The sequence below is a fragment of the Rhinopithecus roxellana genome, chromosome 12, assembly GCF_007565055.1.
Source record: "Rhinopithecus roxellana isolate Shanxi Qingling chromosome 12, ASM756505v1, whole genome shotgun sequence".
NCBI classification, from domain to species: domain Eukaryota; kingdom Metazoa; phylum Chordata; class Mammalia; order Primates; family Cercopithecidae; genus Rhinopithecus; species Rhinopithecus roxellana.
The window spans coordinates 29,747,021-29,764,397 of record NC_044560.1 but is presented as its reverse complement, the minus strand read 5'-3'; the positions used below and the strand labels follow the sequence as shown (position 1 = coordinate 29,764,397).

Sequence of the window (17,377 nt, the reverse complement as noted above, 5' to 3'; positions counted from 1 at the left end):
AACCTGAGGTGAGGTTTCTGTGCCTGCCAGCAGCTCCCTGGGCTCCTGACACTGACTTGGACAGTCCACAATAATGTGTGCCCCCGCCCGACAGGGCAGCAGGGTCTGGCCCTCAAGGCCTCCTTCATGGTATGGTCGAAGTGAGAGGCAGGTGTGGGGCTCGAGGGTGTACAGCGGCCCCAGCAGAGTCCGTGAGAAAGTCACACTTACACACTGCCACACCGCCAGCCCCCTGCGGTTTCTCACACACCCGCCCAGTTCCACCCAGAACCCAGAGCCAGCGGCGGCCGTGCCTCTCCCCACAGCCTCTCTCTGTGTCCCTACGGAGGGGCAAGCGTGGGAGGCAGCGAGCTCCCGCATCTAAGCTCCTGCATCTAAGGTGCAGCATTCTGGAGCAAGCACGATACCCTGCTCTGACAGCCCAGGCCCCACTCCGCCAGCACAGCCCTCGCCTCCTGCAAATGACCTGGCAGGTGCGACAATCCTCTGGAAAACAACACACGAGTGTGACAGCACTCAGCGGCCCCCGGATGTGACAGCATCCAGTGGGCCCTGGAGGACGCTGGCACAGAAACAAGCCGGACTCCATGGCTGCTATTTCAGTTTGGTCCAAATTCCTCTATACACAAAACAAGATGTCATCTAAGAAAACAACAGTCTTTCTGTTACCAGTAAGGGCCCAGTGCTTTACCCAGGAGGCCCTGGCCAAAGCCAAAACAAGGTGGGGGCCTGGGTGGCCCACTCTCAGGTCCTGGGTGTCGCTCAGGACAGCGGGAATCAGGCGAGCCCACCCAGCCTGCCCTGCATCCTCACTGTGTGAAGGAAGCCAATGTAAGTGAATGTCCTGCCAGGAATTCTGGCTTCTGAAAATGAAGGTCCCCTCCTGTAAGCTTTGTGGAAAGTCTTTGTCAAAGCGGCTCCTCGTCCGAGCTGCCCCAGATGTCTTCTAGGTTGCTAAGTTAATTCCTGTTAAAAGCATTCGACCCGGACTGCAGTCCCTGGTTTTCCCTTAAAATTAATGATTCCTATTGACCAAGAACCACGACACACCCCCTAGCACTCTCCCTTAAAAGTTAATTCTGGTTGTACAAGGAGTTGAGGGTGGGGACCTTTTTTTTTTTTTTTTTTTTTTTTTTTTTTGCGACAGAGTCTTGCTCTGTTGCCCAGGCTGGAGTGCAGTGGTGTAATCTCGGCTCACTGCAACCTCCACCTCCCAGGTTCAAGCGACTCTCATGCTTCATCCTCCCAAGTAGCTGGGTTTACAGGCGCCCGCCACCACGCCTGGCTAATTTTTGTGTTTTTAGTAGAGATGGGGTTTCATCATGTTGGCTAGGCTGGTCTCGGACTCCTGGGCTCAAATGATCCACCCACTTTGGCCTCTGAAAGTGCTGAGTACAGGTGTGAGCCACTGCGCCTGGCCAAGCCGGGGGCTTTGGATGGGAGGATCCCCCTTGAACGGCTTCCACATTTCTAACAAAGTTTGCCTTTTCATTCTTTGGGTGCTTTGCTGGGCTTTGTGCAGAGAACATCTGATGACTGGGGCTGACATTTAGGAAACAGAGTGACCATCTTGGAATGTCTATTTCTTTTTTTTTTTTTTTCTTTTGAGACATTGTCTTGCTCTGTCGCCCAGGCTGGAATACAGTGACGCGAGCTCCACTCACTGCAAGCTCTGCCTCCCGGGTTCATGCCATTCTCCGGCCTCAGCCTATCGTGTAGCTGGGACTACAGGCGCCCGCCACCGCACCCGGCTAATTTTTGTATTTTTAGTAGAGACGGGGTTTCACCATGTTAGCCAGGATGGTCTCGATCTCCTGACCTTGTGATCTGCCCGTCTTAGCCTCCCAAAGTGCTGGGATTACAGGTGTGAGCCACCGCGCCCGGCCGGAAAGTCTATTTCTTTCCTGACAGTTCTCCAAGGACACTCAGGGACAACTGAGCACGGCGAGTCCTATGGAATGTGCATGTTTCCCACTATGGGCTGTGCATCTGTATTTCACAAGGTCACCCTAATCGTGATTTACCCAGGCATGAGTCCTAGAAAAGACAGCACGGAATACGATGCCACGGATTATCCCACAGCGTCAGGCACTGCCACGCACCGCGCAGGCCTGTGGGGGACAAGCTAAAACATACGGGACCCACTTGTTTTGGGTAGATTCTAAAATGACATTGTGGTCTATGTTTGTGGCAAACATCTATCAGTTAAGAAAATATTTTGAGTGAGCTGCTGTTGTTACAAAAAATACAAAATACAAAAACTAGTCAGTTATGGTGGAGCTGGCCTGTAGTCCCGGCTACCTGAGAGGCTGAGGTGGGAGGATCACTTGAGCACGGGAGTTCAAGCTACAGTGAGCAGATTACACCACTGCACTCCAGCCTGGGTGACAGAATGAGACCGTGTTGTGGGGGGAAAAAAAGGATTCTGCAAAGTGGAAGAAAGCAATGCCAGAGACCTTCCTTCTCCTTACCCCAAAGCATCCAAAATCCAGCATGTGCGAGCCTACCCTGCTCTCAGTAATTCCAAGGAGGGAGGCAGCCCTCTACCGTTCCAATCTCAGGTGCTTCTGCCCCAGTCCTGGGTCTCCCGTTGCCAGGCGTGTTCTGTGGTAGTAGCTGCCGGAGAGAGCACCAAGGCTGGCCTGCCCAGGGCCTGGAGTCTGCCCCTACTCAGGGTCTGGTGGGCAGGAGCTGTGGCAAGGAGAGCCAAGCTTGCACTTCTTCCACTCTGTCGCTTCCCACGACACGGGGCTGGTCTCAGCCAACAGCTCCTCTAACCAGCTGCTTCAATGAGGAGGTGTCCTCAGAATCAGCACCAGGCCCTGACAATGCTGACACCACCCTTAGCCTGCGAGGCAGCGCTGCTGCAGGGGGTGTGCACGGCCTCATCTCGGCAGACGTGACACTGACAGAAATCACTACGTGTCGGGTGCACTTCACTTTACTTCTACAGAGAACAGTCATGTAAGACAAGCATGGTGATCTCTGCTCATACAAACTGCAGAGGCCTCTGGCCTCTCAAGCTGGCACATGCACCCCAGGGACAGCAGGCACCGTTTTCCAGCAGGGGCCAGGTGGCTGGGGTTGGATTTTTGTCATGGGGAAAAACCACCCAATGCCAGTGCTGCCCTGGGTGGCGTGGGCAGGGCTGGCTGAGGAGGGGCTCCTGTGGGCTTTTCTGTATTGACCCTGCCACTGCCTAAATCACGAATCATTAATTCCGCTCCCAAAATGAAATGTGCTGCCGTGAGGTTTGGTGTCCAGGGTCATGGCAGCTGTAGGCACAGGACCTTCCCAGAGCTCTGTCTGTGGAGCGTTTTCAGAGAGTGAGTTTAGGCAGGTCTTTAGGAGGATAACGGCCCCATCATATCTGAATCAAGGATTTTACCAGATTGAAACCTCAAGTCGACAAACAGCAAGGACAAAGCAAGAAACCTCCGCTTCCTGCTCCCTGTGGCAGATGGGCACATGCCATGGCCCATGGGACCCTGGGTGTGAACAGAAAACAAACTGGTGCAGGGACCCAAGCAGTTGAAGGCCACTGCCTCCCTCGTCTTTGTCAGAAGAGTGGTTACCTTTTCTGATCTTGTCATGAAAATTAATGGCGTCCACAGAAGCTGTGACAATGTTGGTCTTGCAGTGGCGTGCAGCCACGATCCCAGCAACCTCGTCCATGAGCTTCATGGTCACGCCTGCGGAGAAAGGGGCATGCGGCAGATGAGACACGGAGGCAGGGGAGACTATTTCACATCCTGGAAACAAGTTACAAATCAAGCCCTCCCCTCCCACTAGCCACCAGCAAGGGCCGAAGCCAGCAGGGGTGCAGGGTGCTCGGCTGCACGTGCTGTGGCTCACGCACTACACGGGGATTCCTCAGGAGCTTTTAAAAAAAACGACCATGGCTGATATGCCAAGCCACTAACAAAACAGCCCTTTTCCTGTCTTCTGCAGATATCTCACCCTGCTGGGCAAGTTTTGTTACAATATCAACTGGGATGGATGCAATCCTAAAGTCACAGAACAACATGTGCTGGCGAGGATGTGGGGGAAATCAGAACCCTCCTCCACTGCCAGTGGAAGCCAGAGGTGCAGGTGCTTTGCAAACAGTTTGAAGGTTCACAAGAGGCTAAACACAGAGGGACTGTATGACCTAGCAATTCCACTCCCAGGTAGATACCCAGAAGAAATACGTGCTCAACAGAAACTTATGCAGAGCTTTCACAGCAGTATGTACGCATAACAGCCAAAAGGTAGAAACAACTCAAAGGCCCACGCATGATGAATGGAGAAACAAAATGTGGCCCGTCCATACAATGGAACAATAAATGCTGCATTAGGAATGAAGCTTGAAAATGCTGTGCAAAGCAAAAGGAGCCAGACCCCAAAGACCACATACTCTATGCTGCCATTGACAGGAAAAGCCCCGAATAGGCAAGTCCATGGGGACAGAGGGCAGATTAGGGGTTCCCTAGGGATAAGGGATTAGCAGGATATGGGAATGACCACTAATGTGTACAGGGTCTCTTTTTAGGAGTAATGATAACATTCTCAAATTGATGGCAACAGTGGTTGCACAACTCTGTGAATATACAAAAAAAAAAAAATCAATAACTTGTACACTTTATTTCTGAGACAGAGTTTCACTTTGTCACCCAGGCTGGAGTACAGTGATGCAATCTCAGCTCACTGCAGCCTCAATCTCCCCAGGCTCAGGTGATCCTCCTACTTCAGCCTCCCAAGTAGCTGGGATGATAGGCACATGTTACCACACTGGCTAATATTTTTGTAGATGGGGTCTCACTATGTTGCCCAGGCTGGCCACAAAGTCCTGGACTGAAGCAGTTTGCCCACCTCACCTCCCAAAGTGCTGAGATTACAGGCATGCTACTGAGCCAGGCCAGGACACTTTAAATAGATGAAATGTGTGGTATGTGGATCATCCTCAGTACAGCTGTTATATCAAACAAAGACTCACTGAAAGCATACTGGAGAATACTTGGGCTACAGATGTCTGATTTTACTCAGTCTCTCTTGTTTGATGAACCAGTACTGTGCACATGCTGGTCCCCCACCCCTAGTTCTCATCCCTGGTACAACACATATATTAAATTATTTCAATTTTTAGCTTTTTTTTTTTGAGATGGAGTCTTGCACTGTCCCCCAGGCTGAAGTGCACTGGCGTGATGTCGGCTCACCGCAGCATTTGCCTCTCAGGTTCAAGCCATTCTCGTGCCTCAGCCTCCCAAGTAGCTGGGACTACAGGCACTTGCCACTATGTCCAGCCAATTTTTTATATTTTTAGTAGAGACGGGGTTTCACCATGTTGTCCAGACTGGTCTTAAACTTCTGACCTCATGATCCACCCACTTCGGCCTCCCAAAATTCTGGGATTACAGGCGTGAGCCACCACGCCCAGCCATAACTTTTTAATTTATTTTTTATTTTCTGGCAGAGATGGGGTCTTGCTATATTGCCCAGGCTGGTCTCAAACTCCTGTGCTAAAGTGATCCTCCTGCTTCACCCTCCCAAAGTGTGGGGATTACAGGAGTAAAGTAGGTCACCGCTCCTGGCTCTTATTTCACTTAAAAACTTAAATTCTACCTTTTCTTAGACTGAACCACATGAAATTGCCAATAGTCAACCATATTTGACTTACAAAAGCAGCAAAGTGATATTAACCAACTTAATACCTATTAGAAATTTTAGAAAGTTAGGTACATTCACCCTAGGACACAGAATGATTTTTTTTTTTTTTTTTTTTTTGACACGGAGTCTCACTCTGTCACCAAGATTGGAGTACAGTGGCAAAATCTCAGCTCACTGCAACCTCCACTTCCCAGGTTCAAGCTATTCTCCTTCCTCCACCTCCGTAGTAGCTGGGATTACAGATGTGTACCACCACGCCCAGCTAATTTTTGTATTTTTAGTAGGGACGGGCTTTTGCCATGTTGTCCAGGCTGGTCTCAAACTCCTGACCTCGGGTTATCTGCCTACCTGGGCCTCCCAAAGTGTTGGGATTATAGGCATGAGCCACTGCACTCAGCCAAGGACATAGAATGATTCCTAAAAAATCCAGACAGAGGCAGAAAACCAGACTCCATCCCACAAGTGAAAACCAGGCTTGTACAGAGTCACATTTAGGGTGGGAATCAAACGCCCACAGCATCCAGCAGGTGAAGCTGGAAAGAGCAGAATTAGTGGGGGCCCCGGGCAGAGGCCAGCCAGGGCCCCCTGCTGCTCAGCTCCTGCCTAGTGCCCCCCACGGGGACCCCATTCTTCAAGAAACACATCCACCTAATGAGAGGCACGCATCTGTGGGCATCGGACTCTACCGACTGGAGAAAAAGATGAGCAACTGGGGAGACGTGAACACTGATTGGGTATTTGACGAGACTAAGGACTTACAAGTGTGTTTGGGAGGATGTGATAGCACTATTGTGGGTGTTCAAGGTAGGAAGTTATCTTTCGGATATAATATCTGGGATCTGCTTCAAAACACTGCAGTGGGAAAGAGGTGAGGCAGGAACGGGCAGGTGTTGCCCACCGCTGGTGCTGGGAGACGAATACCCAGGGGCTTGGGATGCTCTACACTCTGTTTTTTGTGTATATCTGAGCATTCCTAAAATAAAAAGCTAAAACAGAGACATGGGCGTTACTGATTAAAGCATTATGTTTCTATTAGCATGACTTTTCTCATAAGAGCTAAAAGAAGATGCTACTAAATGAGGTAGGACAGGTGAGGGGAGGAGGGACCACATTCTCATTCACTGCACTTCCGCCTGTCCTTTCAAAGACCTGGCGCATCTGTTCGGCTCAACCTGTGCTGAGGGCATCAGGATCCCCGTCTTCCTTTTTCTTTTTGAGAAGGAGTCTCTCTCTGTCTCCCAGGCTGGAGTGCAGTGGTGCAAACTCGGCTCACTGCAACCTCTGCCTCCCAGGTTCAAGCGATTCTCCTGCGTCAGCCTCCGGAGTAGCTGGGATTACAGGAGCTTGTCGACATGCCCGGCTAATTTTTGTATTTTTAGTGGAGACGGGGTTTCACCATGTTGGCCAGGCTGGTCTCAAACTCCTGACCTCAAGTGATCCACCTGCCTCGGTCTCCCAAAGTGCTGGGATTACAGGTGTAAGCCACTGCGCCCAGTTGCGTCTCCATTTCTCCATTTTTCAATCAGCATCCCCATTTTCTTTCTTTTTTTTGAGATGAAGTCTCGCTCTGTTGCCCAGGCTGGAGTGCAGTGGCCGGATCCCAGCTCACTGCAAGCTCCGCCTCCCGGGTTTACGCCATTCTCCTGCCTCAGCCTCCCGAGTAGCTGGGAGTACAGGCGCCTGCCACCTCACCCGGCTAGTTTTTTGTATTTTTTTAGTAGAGATGGGGTTTCACCGTGTTAGCCAGGATGGTCTCGATCTCCTGACCTCGTGATCCACCCGTCTCGGCCTCCCAAAGTGCTGGGATTACAGGCTTCAGCCACCGCGCCCGGCCAACATCCCCATTTTCAAATGAACAACGGAGGCCCTAAGTCACACGGAGGTCCAATTCTAAAGAAAGAACGCAGGTGAAATACTGGGAAAACAGCTGTTTGGCTGGGGAAAGAATCCTAGGCACCAGATTTTCTCCCTCAGGCAAATAAGATGCCAATTCGTGTGCCAGGCAGGGCAGAGCACCTCTGGGCTTCAGGTGGCTTGGCTCTCACAGTTCTGCAAGGTGGTTTTACATTGTTATTGGAAATAGAAGGTGCAGCTTGGCTAAGCCACCACCAGGCTGTCCTGGTCTCTCCCCCATGGCAAGGGGCCTCCATAAAGGCCCAGCAAGCCCAGGCCTCACAGGGTAGAGGATGGTCAGGCCAGGTCCCTAGCCCAGGACAACAAGGAAGTGAAAACACAAAACAGAATAGGATCATCCGTGCGTTAATATTGAGGGCTTCCTTGGAGGGGGAAGCCTCGGCTTCTGAATTGACCACACCCACCTGTCAGCGTGCCCCCCACCACAGTGTGGTTCAGGATCAGAGTCTGGAATGAGGCCTGGTATGAATCCCCCTGCCCCATCACCCATGCTTGAGGGGCTTGAGTCCCTCTGTTCCTGTCTAGAGCGTGTGAGTCACTGCCACAGCCTGGCTGGGAGTGAGTCCCCATCAACTCCGCCACTGCCAGCTGGGTGACCCTGGGCAGGCAGGTTGCCCTCCCTGAGCCGTGGGCTCTGTGTCTGTCAGGCAGAGGAGGTGATGGCGCCCACAGGCAAGGTGACTGAGGAGCAAACGAGATGGCCATGTGGCTGCTCAGTAATGGCAGCTGCTATCATGGGACGCGGGGATTTGGTGGACATCTGTTGAGCTGAACACTAATTTAATTTAGGGCTTTGGGGACCGATCTGAGGTTTGGAGGCTGAACAGAAAAGGAAAGAAAAATGAAATAACTCAGAACACTAGGTCACGTGCTGGCTGAACACCCACACACTTGGCTCAGGTGGGCAAAGGAGGGATCCAGAGGACAGTCGGCCTCCCCTTACCAGGCACCACATGCAGAGGGCAGAGAGGCCCACGCGGCCACCTCCTGACTAGGTACTAGGTCATGGCTTTTCAGAGCGAGAGAGACAGCGAGGGAGAGACAGCGAGTGTGTGTGTGTGTGGCTAGAGAGACACAGAGCAAGACAGCGAGTGTTGAGTGTGTGTGTGTGCGCGCGCGTGTGTTTAAGGGGCTTGGTAGTGGCAGAGCTGGAGCCCACAGACTGAGTTATTCCAGGTTGATCTGCCTCATAAAGAAACTGACTTGTGACCACAACAGCTGGACTAGTGGCCCCATGCACACACACAGCCAGCACAGGTGTGCCATGGAATTCCATGGCATTTCCCACAGACCAACTCTGAATACCGAATGCTGCTCTGGGCAGTCAACAGAAGCTCTGCCAGCCTCCGATGGGGGCCAGGACCAGCTGCATTCACCATGAAATGCTGGCCATTTATATTCAGAAAATGGCAACCTGGTGATGAAGTGACAGCAGCTGAGCACAGGAATGACGACGAGCCACACATGCTGGGCGCGGCCCAGCATGTCACACAGGGGAACTCGGCTGCAAGGTCAGTGCCATGAGCCGTGAACTTTGTTCACTGAGGCAGCCTGAGTGCATGATACACAGCTGGCACCCTCCCCTCTGCACAAACACAGAATCTCACCGGACCCCACCCGATCCTGTGATGCACGGCTGGCCCCTCTCCACAAACATGGAATCTCACCAGACAGCACCCGTTCCTGACACGTGGCCGGCCCCTCTCCACAAACACAGAATGACCAACACAGGGTCTCACCGGACTGCACCCGATGAGGCAGGAGCCTCCCTGTCTCCATTCTACAAACCAGGCAACAGACACATGGAGAGTTGCGCTTCCAAAGTCACACTGCTAGGGGTGGGAGGGGCCCGGACCTGACCTTGGGCCACCAGAGGCAATGCCATGCTGCCTCCCCATCCTGTCCTGTGACATCGCACCTGGAATGGAATTCTTCCCAAGATAGTTGTAGGAAGGAGTGTTCAAAGTCACAGACCCAGAGTGCCCAGTGCTGGTCACCAGCTGGTGTCATCAACTCAGGGTGGTTTAGCTGTGGGGGCAGGAGGAGGGAAAGGAAGGGTTCGTGTTGGAATTAATGTCCAGAACTTAGGAAGTGCCTACAATTAACCCCTTGTTCATCCATCCTGGAGAGCAGAATGAGAGAATAAATGGAAGGACTTGTAATCAGCTCCTTCAAACCGGGGTTTGCCCCATTTATCCAAAAGGCTAGCTTGTTGGTATAAGACTCCCCAAGGGACCCCATGTTACTGAAAACCTCACAGGATCCAAAGCACGTGACAGCCAACCCTGAGGGGAAGATGTGAGCAGCTGTTGAGTGCCTGGTGCGTGAATACCCACTTCACCAGCCCCATGCTCCTGCAGGCTCCACACGGCACCCCCAGACCACACTGTGTGGTGTGACACGGACGCCTGCACTGGGTGGGGACCTGCCTCATTGTCCCTGTGTCCCTGACCCAACACGGAGCTGGCATCTGGTGCTCAGGAAATGGTTGCTGAATGAATGAATCAATGAATGAAGGAATGCAGGCTGACTAACAGGTCACGATCAGCCCAAGCAAGCTGCCGCAGCCACAAAGTATGGGACTCCTTCAGACAACAATCTGGGTCAAGAATTAGTCACAGATGAGGGCGGGAAAAGCTCATCCAGTCCCAGAAACCCCAAAGCCAGGTGAGCTTGATGACCGGCCAGAAAACCAAGCCCACATTCAAAATGATCTAGCTGTGTGAGCTGGGCAGTGACATTTACGGGGACAGCCTCCTCCAGCCCCAGCAGCCAGCACACATGCAGCGGCCTGGGAAACCATGCAGAGTTTAGATCAGCTGCAGACCTGCTATGAAACAACTTTATACCAATGATGGAAAAGGCCAAGACTGGTGGATGGAGTCAATGCTATTCTAGGGCCCAGGCCAGGGGGACTGTCGTAATCCCACCATGTATGTCTATTATCAGATTATACCCTATACCTGGAGTTTTATTCTAAGGACTAGGAACAGTGACTCATGAGCAGTGGGAAATCAGGACGGTGTAGCATCCTGACTTTGGCAGACAAGGAGATCTTCCAAGACCTGGGCTGGCCTCACGGACACTGGCCCGGGGAGCAGGCAGGAGGGCTCTGAGCTCCCTAAGGATCTCACCTGGAAGGATCTTTGTCCACTTCAGGTCACCTGCCCCTCCCGGAGAAGTCACAGTAGGATCCTGGGCCAACTCAAGGCCAACTTTACGACTCATGGGATAACCTTTCTCAGGGAAATGATGAGAACGGTCCAAAAATCAAGCGTTTGACAGACTGGATGAAGAAAATGTGGCACATATACACCATGGAATACCATGCAGCCATAAAAAAGGATGAGTTAGTGTCCTTTGTGGGACATGGACGCAGCTGGACACCATCATTCTCAGGAAACTATCGCAAGAACAGAAAACCAAATACCGCATGTTCTCACTCATAGGTGGGAATTGAACAATGAAAACACTTGGACACAGGAAGGGGAACATCACACACCAGGTCCTATTGTGGGGAGGGGGTAGAGGGGAGGGATAGCATTAGGAGATATACCTAATGTAAATGACGAGTTCATGGGTGCAGCACACCAACATGGCACATGTATACATATGTAACAAACCTGCACATTGTGCACATGTACCCTAGAACTTAAAGTATAATAATAAAAATAAACATTAAAAAATCAAGCGTTTGGCCTTGCAACAGCGAAGGCTCCCAGTCCCTGCAGGTGTTGAGGCAGAGGCAGCCGGATCAGAGGCGGGAGTAAAAACCCACCCAAGAAGACGGACCTGGTGAGAAACCAGTGCCTCAGCCTACAGCCACCCCAGTCTGTTTTCACAAACGCACTTTTTAGTGGCGATCCAGTGCGCTTGAGAAAAACATAGAAAAACCATGGTCTGTGTGTCAGCTGAACTCTGCTGGCTACTTAGAGGGAAGGAAAGTGATCTCATAAAAACTGAGACTCTAATCAACCACTGTTAATCACAAGCCCTCCGCTCCCTCCTATTGGCGAGGCATAGCCCTGGGCATCTTGTTGTAGGGCCTGGTGCTGAGCCTGCTGGTTACCTGCCACCAAGAGAGAGTGATGAGGTCGGATGGTCCCTGCAGAAGTGAGATCATCAGAAAGCCACGTGTCCATCGCAGCCTGCGTGTAAAGACTGCTACCACACAGTACCTGTGTCTACAACAGCACACACAAGACACTACAATCAATGTGTTAATTGAGAAAACTAAATTTTAAGAAAACTACCCAGAAAAACACAGTGTCTGCTTCACAACTGCCTTTCCTGCCACCACTGCCCACCTGGGCCCCTGCCTTGCCAGAGGGAGCCACCCGCCCTCTGGCGCTGGAAGTCGCCGTCTCCCTTTCACTTTCTTCTGCTGTATTTAAAATATCAAGTGCCCGAGTTTTCAACAAGATGCTTCTTTCCAGGTTCCTACTGAAAAGCCTCATCAATTTTCCCCACTGCAGGCACAACGGGTGCTGCCAACGTTGGAAAATAATTTTGGCACATTACAGTCCACCGCAGGCCGTCCTCATCTCCCAAGATCTGTAATTTAAAAGATGACAACAAAATTGTAGAACCCACTGTCCTTGGAGCTGCATTTGTTTCAAGAATTACGTGGAAATAAACAAGACTTTCTTGGCCACTAATGTATACACGTTAGATACCAAAGATATTTTTAATAATGTAACATTTAACTGCTTACAGGTTTTTGTTTTGCGTTTTTTTTTTTAAGTATTGATCTGTCAACTGGCCTAAAAATAGAGGCTTCATTTTCTTCTCCCAAGGCCTGGATCGTGACTGGGTCAGGCCTGCCTGCAAACCCAAGGCGGCAGTTCACAGCTCGGAGGCCATGTGCCGCTGTCTGCTCCGTGGGCGGCAAGCTGAGATGCCCCCATTTCTATATTTAATCCCAACTGACAGAGCGTGGGCGCCAGCCTCCTATATTAAGAAAATGATAGTAACTTCATCTTGTTTTAAATACCCCACCCTTTAGTAATTACAAGAGTTCTGAAAAGATCCAGTTGAGTAAGAGCCTACGAGACAGCCCTGGCCTCTCCCTCCCAGGTCCTGTAACCTGCCTCTCTGTGGCTGGGACCATGGACAGAAGAATATTCACTAAGTGGTTCCCAGCTGTCTGGGAGCATCACAGACCCAGGGAGAAGGGTCAAGAGCTGCTCACGTCCATTTATTCCTCACACTCTATAGAGTCTGAAACAGGGAAGGGGGAAGGTCTTGACTGCTTCCTGATGTTTTGAGTATCCACGCTTCACTTTCAAACAAGGAAGCAGAGAAAGGGTAGATGGATTTTGCAACCCAACTGCCATGGAGGCCCAAGCAAGAGGAGGCTGCAGCAACACACGAGTCCCCAGGCCCACCCCTGGGAAGGACAGGCCAGTGAGAGGCTGCGGCCTCAGCCTGGAGTCTACCAAAGCAAGGTCACTTTCTGGAAGGGCCAGAAATTTTGGTGGGGTGTCAATTTCCTTCCAAGAGTCCAGGTGACGCTCCTGTTTAAGAGTCTGTGTTCAGCCGGGCGCGGTGGCTCAAGCCTGTAATCCCAGCACTTTGGGAGGCCGAGACGGGCAGATCACGAGGTCAGGAGATCGAGACCATCCTGGCTAACCCGGTGAAATCCCGTCTCTACTAAAAAACACAAAAAAACTAGCCGGGCGAGGTAGCGGGCACCTGTAGTCCCAGCTACTCGGGAGGCTGAGGCAGGAGAATGGCATAAACTCGGGAGGCGGAGCTTGCAGTGAGCTGAGATGCGGCCACTGCACTCCAGCCTGGGAGACAGAGTGAGACTCCATCTCAAAAAAAAAAAAAAAAAAAAAAAAAACAAAACAAAAAAAACAAAGAGTTTGTGAACATTTCACTTGGAACAGGGAAATGCTCTCAGTAGGTATCTGCCACGGATGCCCCTGGCGACCACAGCTAAAGAAAGAAGCACAGGCTGGACAATGTGGCACCAAAAAAAAAAAAGAAAAGAAAAGAAAAAATCCCTCACCCGACCCGTACACAGGTAGAGAAGGATGTTCTTATGGTTCACTGCATGACCTCAACCAAATACTCTGTATTTCTGGAAAGGGGTTGGTGCCCCATGATTTGAGAGGGATGACGTGCTGGCCACCAGGCACCCGGCTGAGAGGAGGACCCAGTGTGGGCAGGATAAAGTGAGTTCCTGGGACAGGTGCCTGTAGGATGCCTGGACTGGGGCAGAACGAACCCCACGCCCAGTCAAGGGAGGAGGGGCCCAGGTTTTCAGGGGTGACACCATCTCGGGGTTCAAGTTCACCAGTCCCGACGTCCCACTTCCCCGCGAAGCATCAGGATGGACGTGAAGCTATTCTTTGGAGCTCCAGAATGTTGTGGAGAACGACATTTTCAAACACCAAGATCCTAGAAGGCGAGTACTAAAAGGAATCTAGCTGCAGCCTACGCCACTCAGCTTCACAAGGAAGAAAGCGATGTCCCAAAGTGTTTGCTTGTTCACCTCCTGACCCCCCTAGACCAGAAGTTCCTCAAGAGTAGGGAACGTGCCCTCTTTGTCCACCTCTTTCCTTCCTTCCCCTACCGCTGAGGGTCTGGTGCATTGTGTCCCACGCAGCAGCGGGGGCTCCAGTCAAACAAGGTCACAGAATTGGAAAAGAGCAACTGAGCCCTCTTTTGCATTTTTCAGTGAAAGTCAACTCCTCCTGCAGATGTAAAAGACTGTTTTTTTCACAACTGCCCTAAGAAGACCAAGTGAACAAGAGCGTCTTGGTGGAGGCCTCACTTGCGCCCCCTCCCATGTTTTCTCTCCCCTCTCTTTCCTCTGCCTCCTCCTACAGTCTAAGGCTAAGCTGTGCTGTCCCCTGGCCTCAAGAACCCCAGCAGCGTTGTTTGGCTTCCTGGCAGCTAGACACCCGCATGGATGTTTGTCGCAGGAGGTCTGACTCCCAACTGACCAGCAGGGCTGTGTCTTGTTCACAGCTACCCTGGTGGAGCACGGAGGGGCCCGGCACACAGGAGGCGCCTGGTCACTGGTTCTTGAGATAGAAAGTGGTCATCACGTGCGCCTCATGTGCAGCGCATGCGCAGCCTCACACGTTCCTCTGGGTGGGGCTGACTGCGCGGGGCCAGCACAGTCCACAGTCCTTCCCAGGCAGGACCATCATTCTTCCCGGGCCAGTCATTCAGCTACTGAGTGCTGACTCCATTCCAGGCCCTGAGCTAAGTGGGAACGCAACAGTGAACAGACAGAGGTCCCCACCTGTGTCTACTTTCATTCTGGGGTGCAGAGGCCATAGGAAAGTGTGTCAGGAGTGAGGGTGCTTTGGAACAAAAAGTAAGCAGAGGCAGTCTAATTTATACAGAGTTCTCATGGGAGGTCTCTTTCCTTTTCTGTGGAGACCTGAAGAAAAACACAGGCAGCCTTGCAGTTGAAGGGAACAGCAACCAGACAGAGGGAATGGCAACAGGCGGAGGGAACAGCAACAGGCAGAGGGAACAGCAACAGGCAGAGGGAACCACAACAGGCATTGGACCATGACCAGGCAGAGGGAACTGCAACACGAGGAGGGAACTGCAACCAGGCAGAGGGAACCGCAACAAGCAGAAGGAACAGCCACAGGCGGAGTGAATTGTGACCGGGCAGAGGGAACTACAACAGGGCAGAGGGAACCACAACCAGGCAGAAGGAACAGCAACAGGCAGAGGGAACCACGACCAGGCAGAGGGAACAGCAACAGATGGAGGGAACCGCAACCAGGCAGAAGGAATAGCCACAGATGGAGGGAACAGCGACCAGGCAGAGGGAACGACAACATGGCAGAGGGAACTGCAATAGGCAGAATGAACAGCAACAGGCAGAGGCAACAGTGACCAGGTGGAGGGAACCGCGACTAGGCAGAGAGAACCGCAACAGGTGGAGGGAAGCGCAACCAGGTGGAGGGAACAGTGACCTGGTGAAGGGAACAGCGACTGGACGGAAGGTACAGCGACTGGGCAGAGGGAACAGAGACCGGGCAGAGGGCTCCCAGCACAGCCAGTACATCTCCCCAGACCCTCCTAGACTCTCATAGCCGGCAGGGTCAGTGGCTCTTTCACCCAGGCTGGAGTGCTGTGGTGCAATCTCGGCTCACTGCAAACTCCGCCTCCCGGGTTCACGCCATTCTCCTGCCTCAGCCTCCCGAATAGCTGGGACTACATGTGCCCGCCACCATGCCCGGCTAATTTTTTGTATTATTTAGTAGAGATGGGGTTTCACTGTTAGCCAGGATGGTCTTGATCTCCTGACCTCATGATCTGCCTGCCTTGGCCTCCCAAAGTGCTGGGATTACAGGCATGAGCCACTACACCTAGCCAGTGGCTCTTTACTGATAAACTTATTTGTAGACTGAAGATAGCATAGAACAGAAAACCACTACGTCCTGGCCACTATTTTCTGCCATGACAGCACTCCCCGCCAAGGCCGATCAACAGTCATGCTCACCCTGTCGGCTTTCATTTACTCCCTTGACCCAGCTGTGCACACTGTGACTTGGGGCTGGCAGAGCAGGCAAAACAGACCTGGTCTCCAGCCTGGGCAGCAGAGGCAGAGTCATCCCAGTTAAGAGGCTCAGTGATGACCTCACAACCCCATTCTGCAAACCAGGTGCCAGGGCAGTGCCCAGTAGGCTGCAACCAGAGGGTGCCTGGACTTGGACGGGACAGCAGAACAAGCTCTGATGGCCCAAACCTTACAGGTTCTGTGGTGGTTTAAAGACTTGGATTTGGGGGATTGCAGTAGGGGGCTGGGAGGACAGCTCCAAGATATGGGGAGAGGAGGGACCCAGAGTCACAGACGGAGACATAAAGTCGGCCTGCTCCTGCCCTGAGTCCTTCTGCTTCCTTCCTGTGGGTGGATTTCATTTTGCTTTTCCAGTTCCAACACTTAGGTATTTTTAATTTTTTATTTTTAAGTAATAAGCTCAAAGTTTGTCACTTGTACTCCGAGAACATCTTTAGCTATCTCTCCCTGATTTTGATAGGAAGTAATCAGTTTTCATTATCTTCTACATAATCATAAGTCCAGATGTTACTTTTTCTTTGGCCGGCGGTTATTTGCAGAAGTGTTCAATTTCCAGGGGCTATGTTCTCATTAAGAAGGCTTAGGCTTAATGGGTCTCACTTTAGGGAACTTATAATTAAAATGCTCTTTGTGGTCAAGTGCATGATCCTATTTTGTAAACGCTCCCCTGGATATGAGAAAAAAGCTTGAGTTCTCCACGGAGCAGAACATTCTCTACGTCTGTAATAATAAAACTAATAAAGTAAATGTAATAAAAGTTATGAAAGTAACTGATCTTTCTTAAATGCCTCCCATGTGCTGTCTTCCCTGTATTATCTCGTTTATTTATAATCCCTGCGTTATCTCACTGGTGGGGAGGAGAGAGAGGCCCAGAGAGTTTGGGTTAGGTGAGGGCTGCTGCAGGCCGCAGCCTCAGGGCACCGTTCACATCACCTTCAGAAGTCAGGAGTAGGACGGCTTGTGGGGAATCCAGAGGAAGGGCAGGTCCAAGGTGAAGCTGCCACAGGCTGTTGAAGCTTGGGAGTAACGACTGAGCTGGATATTAGAAAATCCGTCAGTTGCCACTTGGAGGCGGGAGCTGAGGCTGAGGGGTCAGGTGAGCTTGTGGGAGAAAAGGTGGAAAGAGGGCGAGGGCAGACCTTAGGGGCATACCCCCACACTCAGGGGCAGGTGAAAGAGGAGGAGGTAGAGCCTCCAGAGAGCCCCAGGGTCCTCAACCTGGTGCGGGCAGAACCACTCAGGGCGCAATTAACATTCAGA

At 51.7% G+C, this 17,377-nt stretch overlaps 1 protein-coding gene across 2 annotated transcripts in view; it reads right to left on the bottom strand.

Annotated features, from left to right (window-relative positions):
* ACOT7 (acyl-CoA thioesterase 7) overlaps nucleotides 1-17,377 on the bottom strand; it is a 134,087-nt gene that overhangs the window by 29,623 nt on the left and 87,087 nt on the right. For both annotated transcript variants that reach the window (XM_030913115.1, XM_010357399.2), the window contains exon 7: nucleotides 3,576-3,692. In XM_030913115.1, coding sequence (XP_030768975.1) covers nucleotides 3,576-3,692 — 117 coding nt within the window. The remainder of the gene's footprint in view (nucleotides 1-3,575; nucleotides 3,693-17,377) is intronic.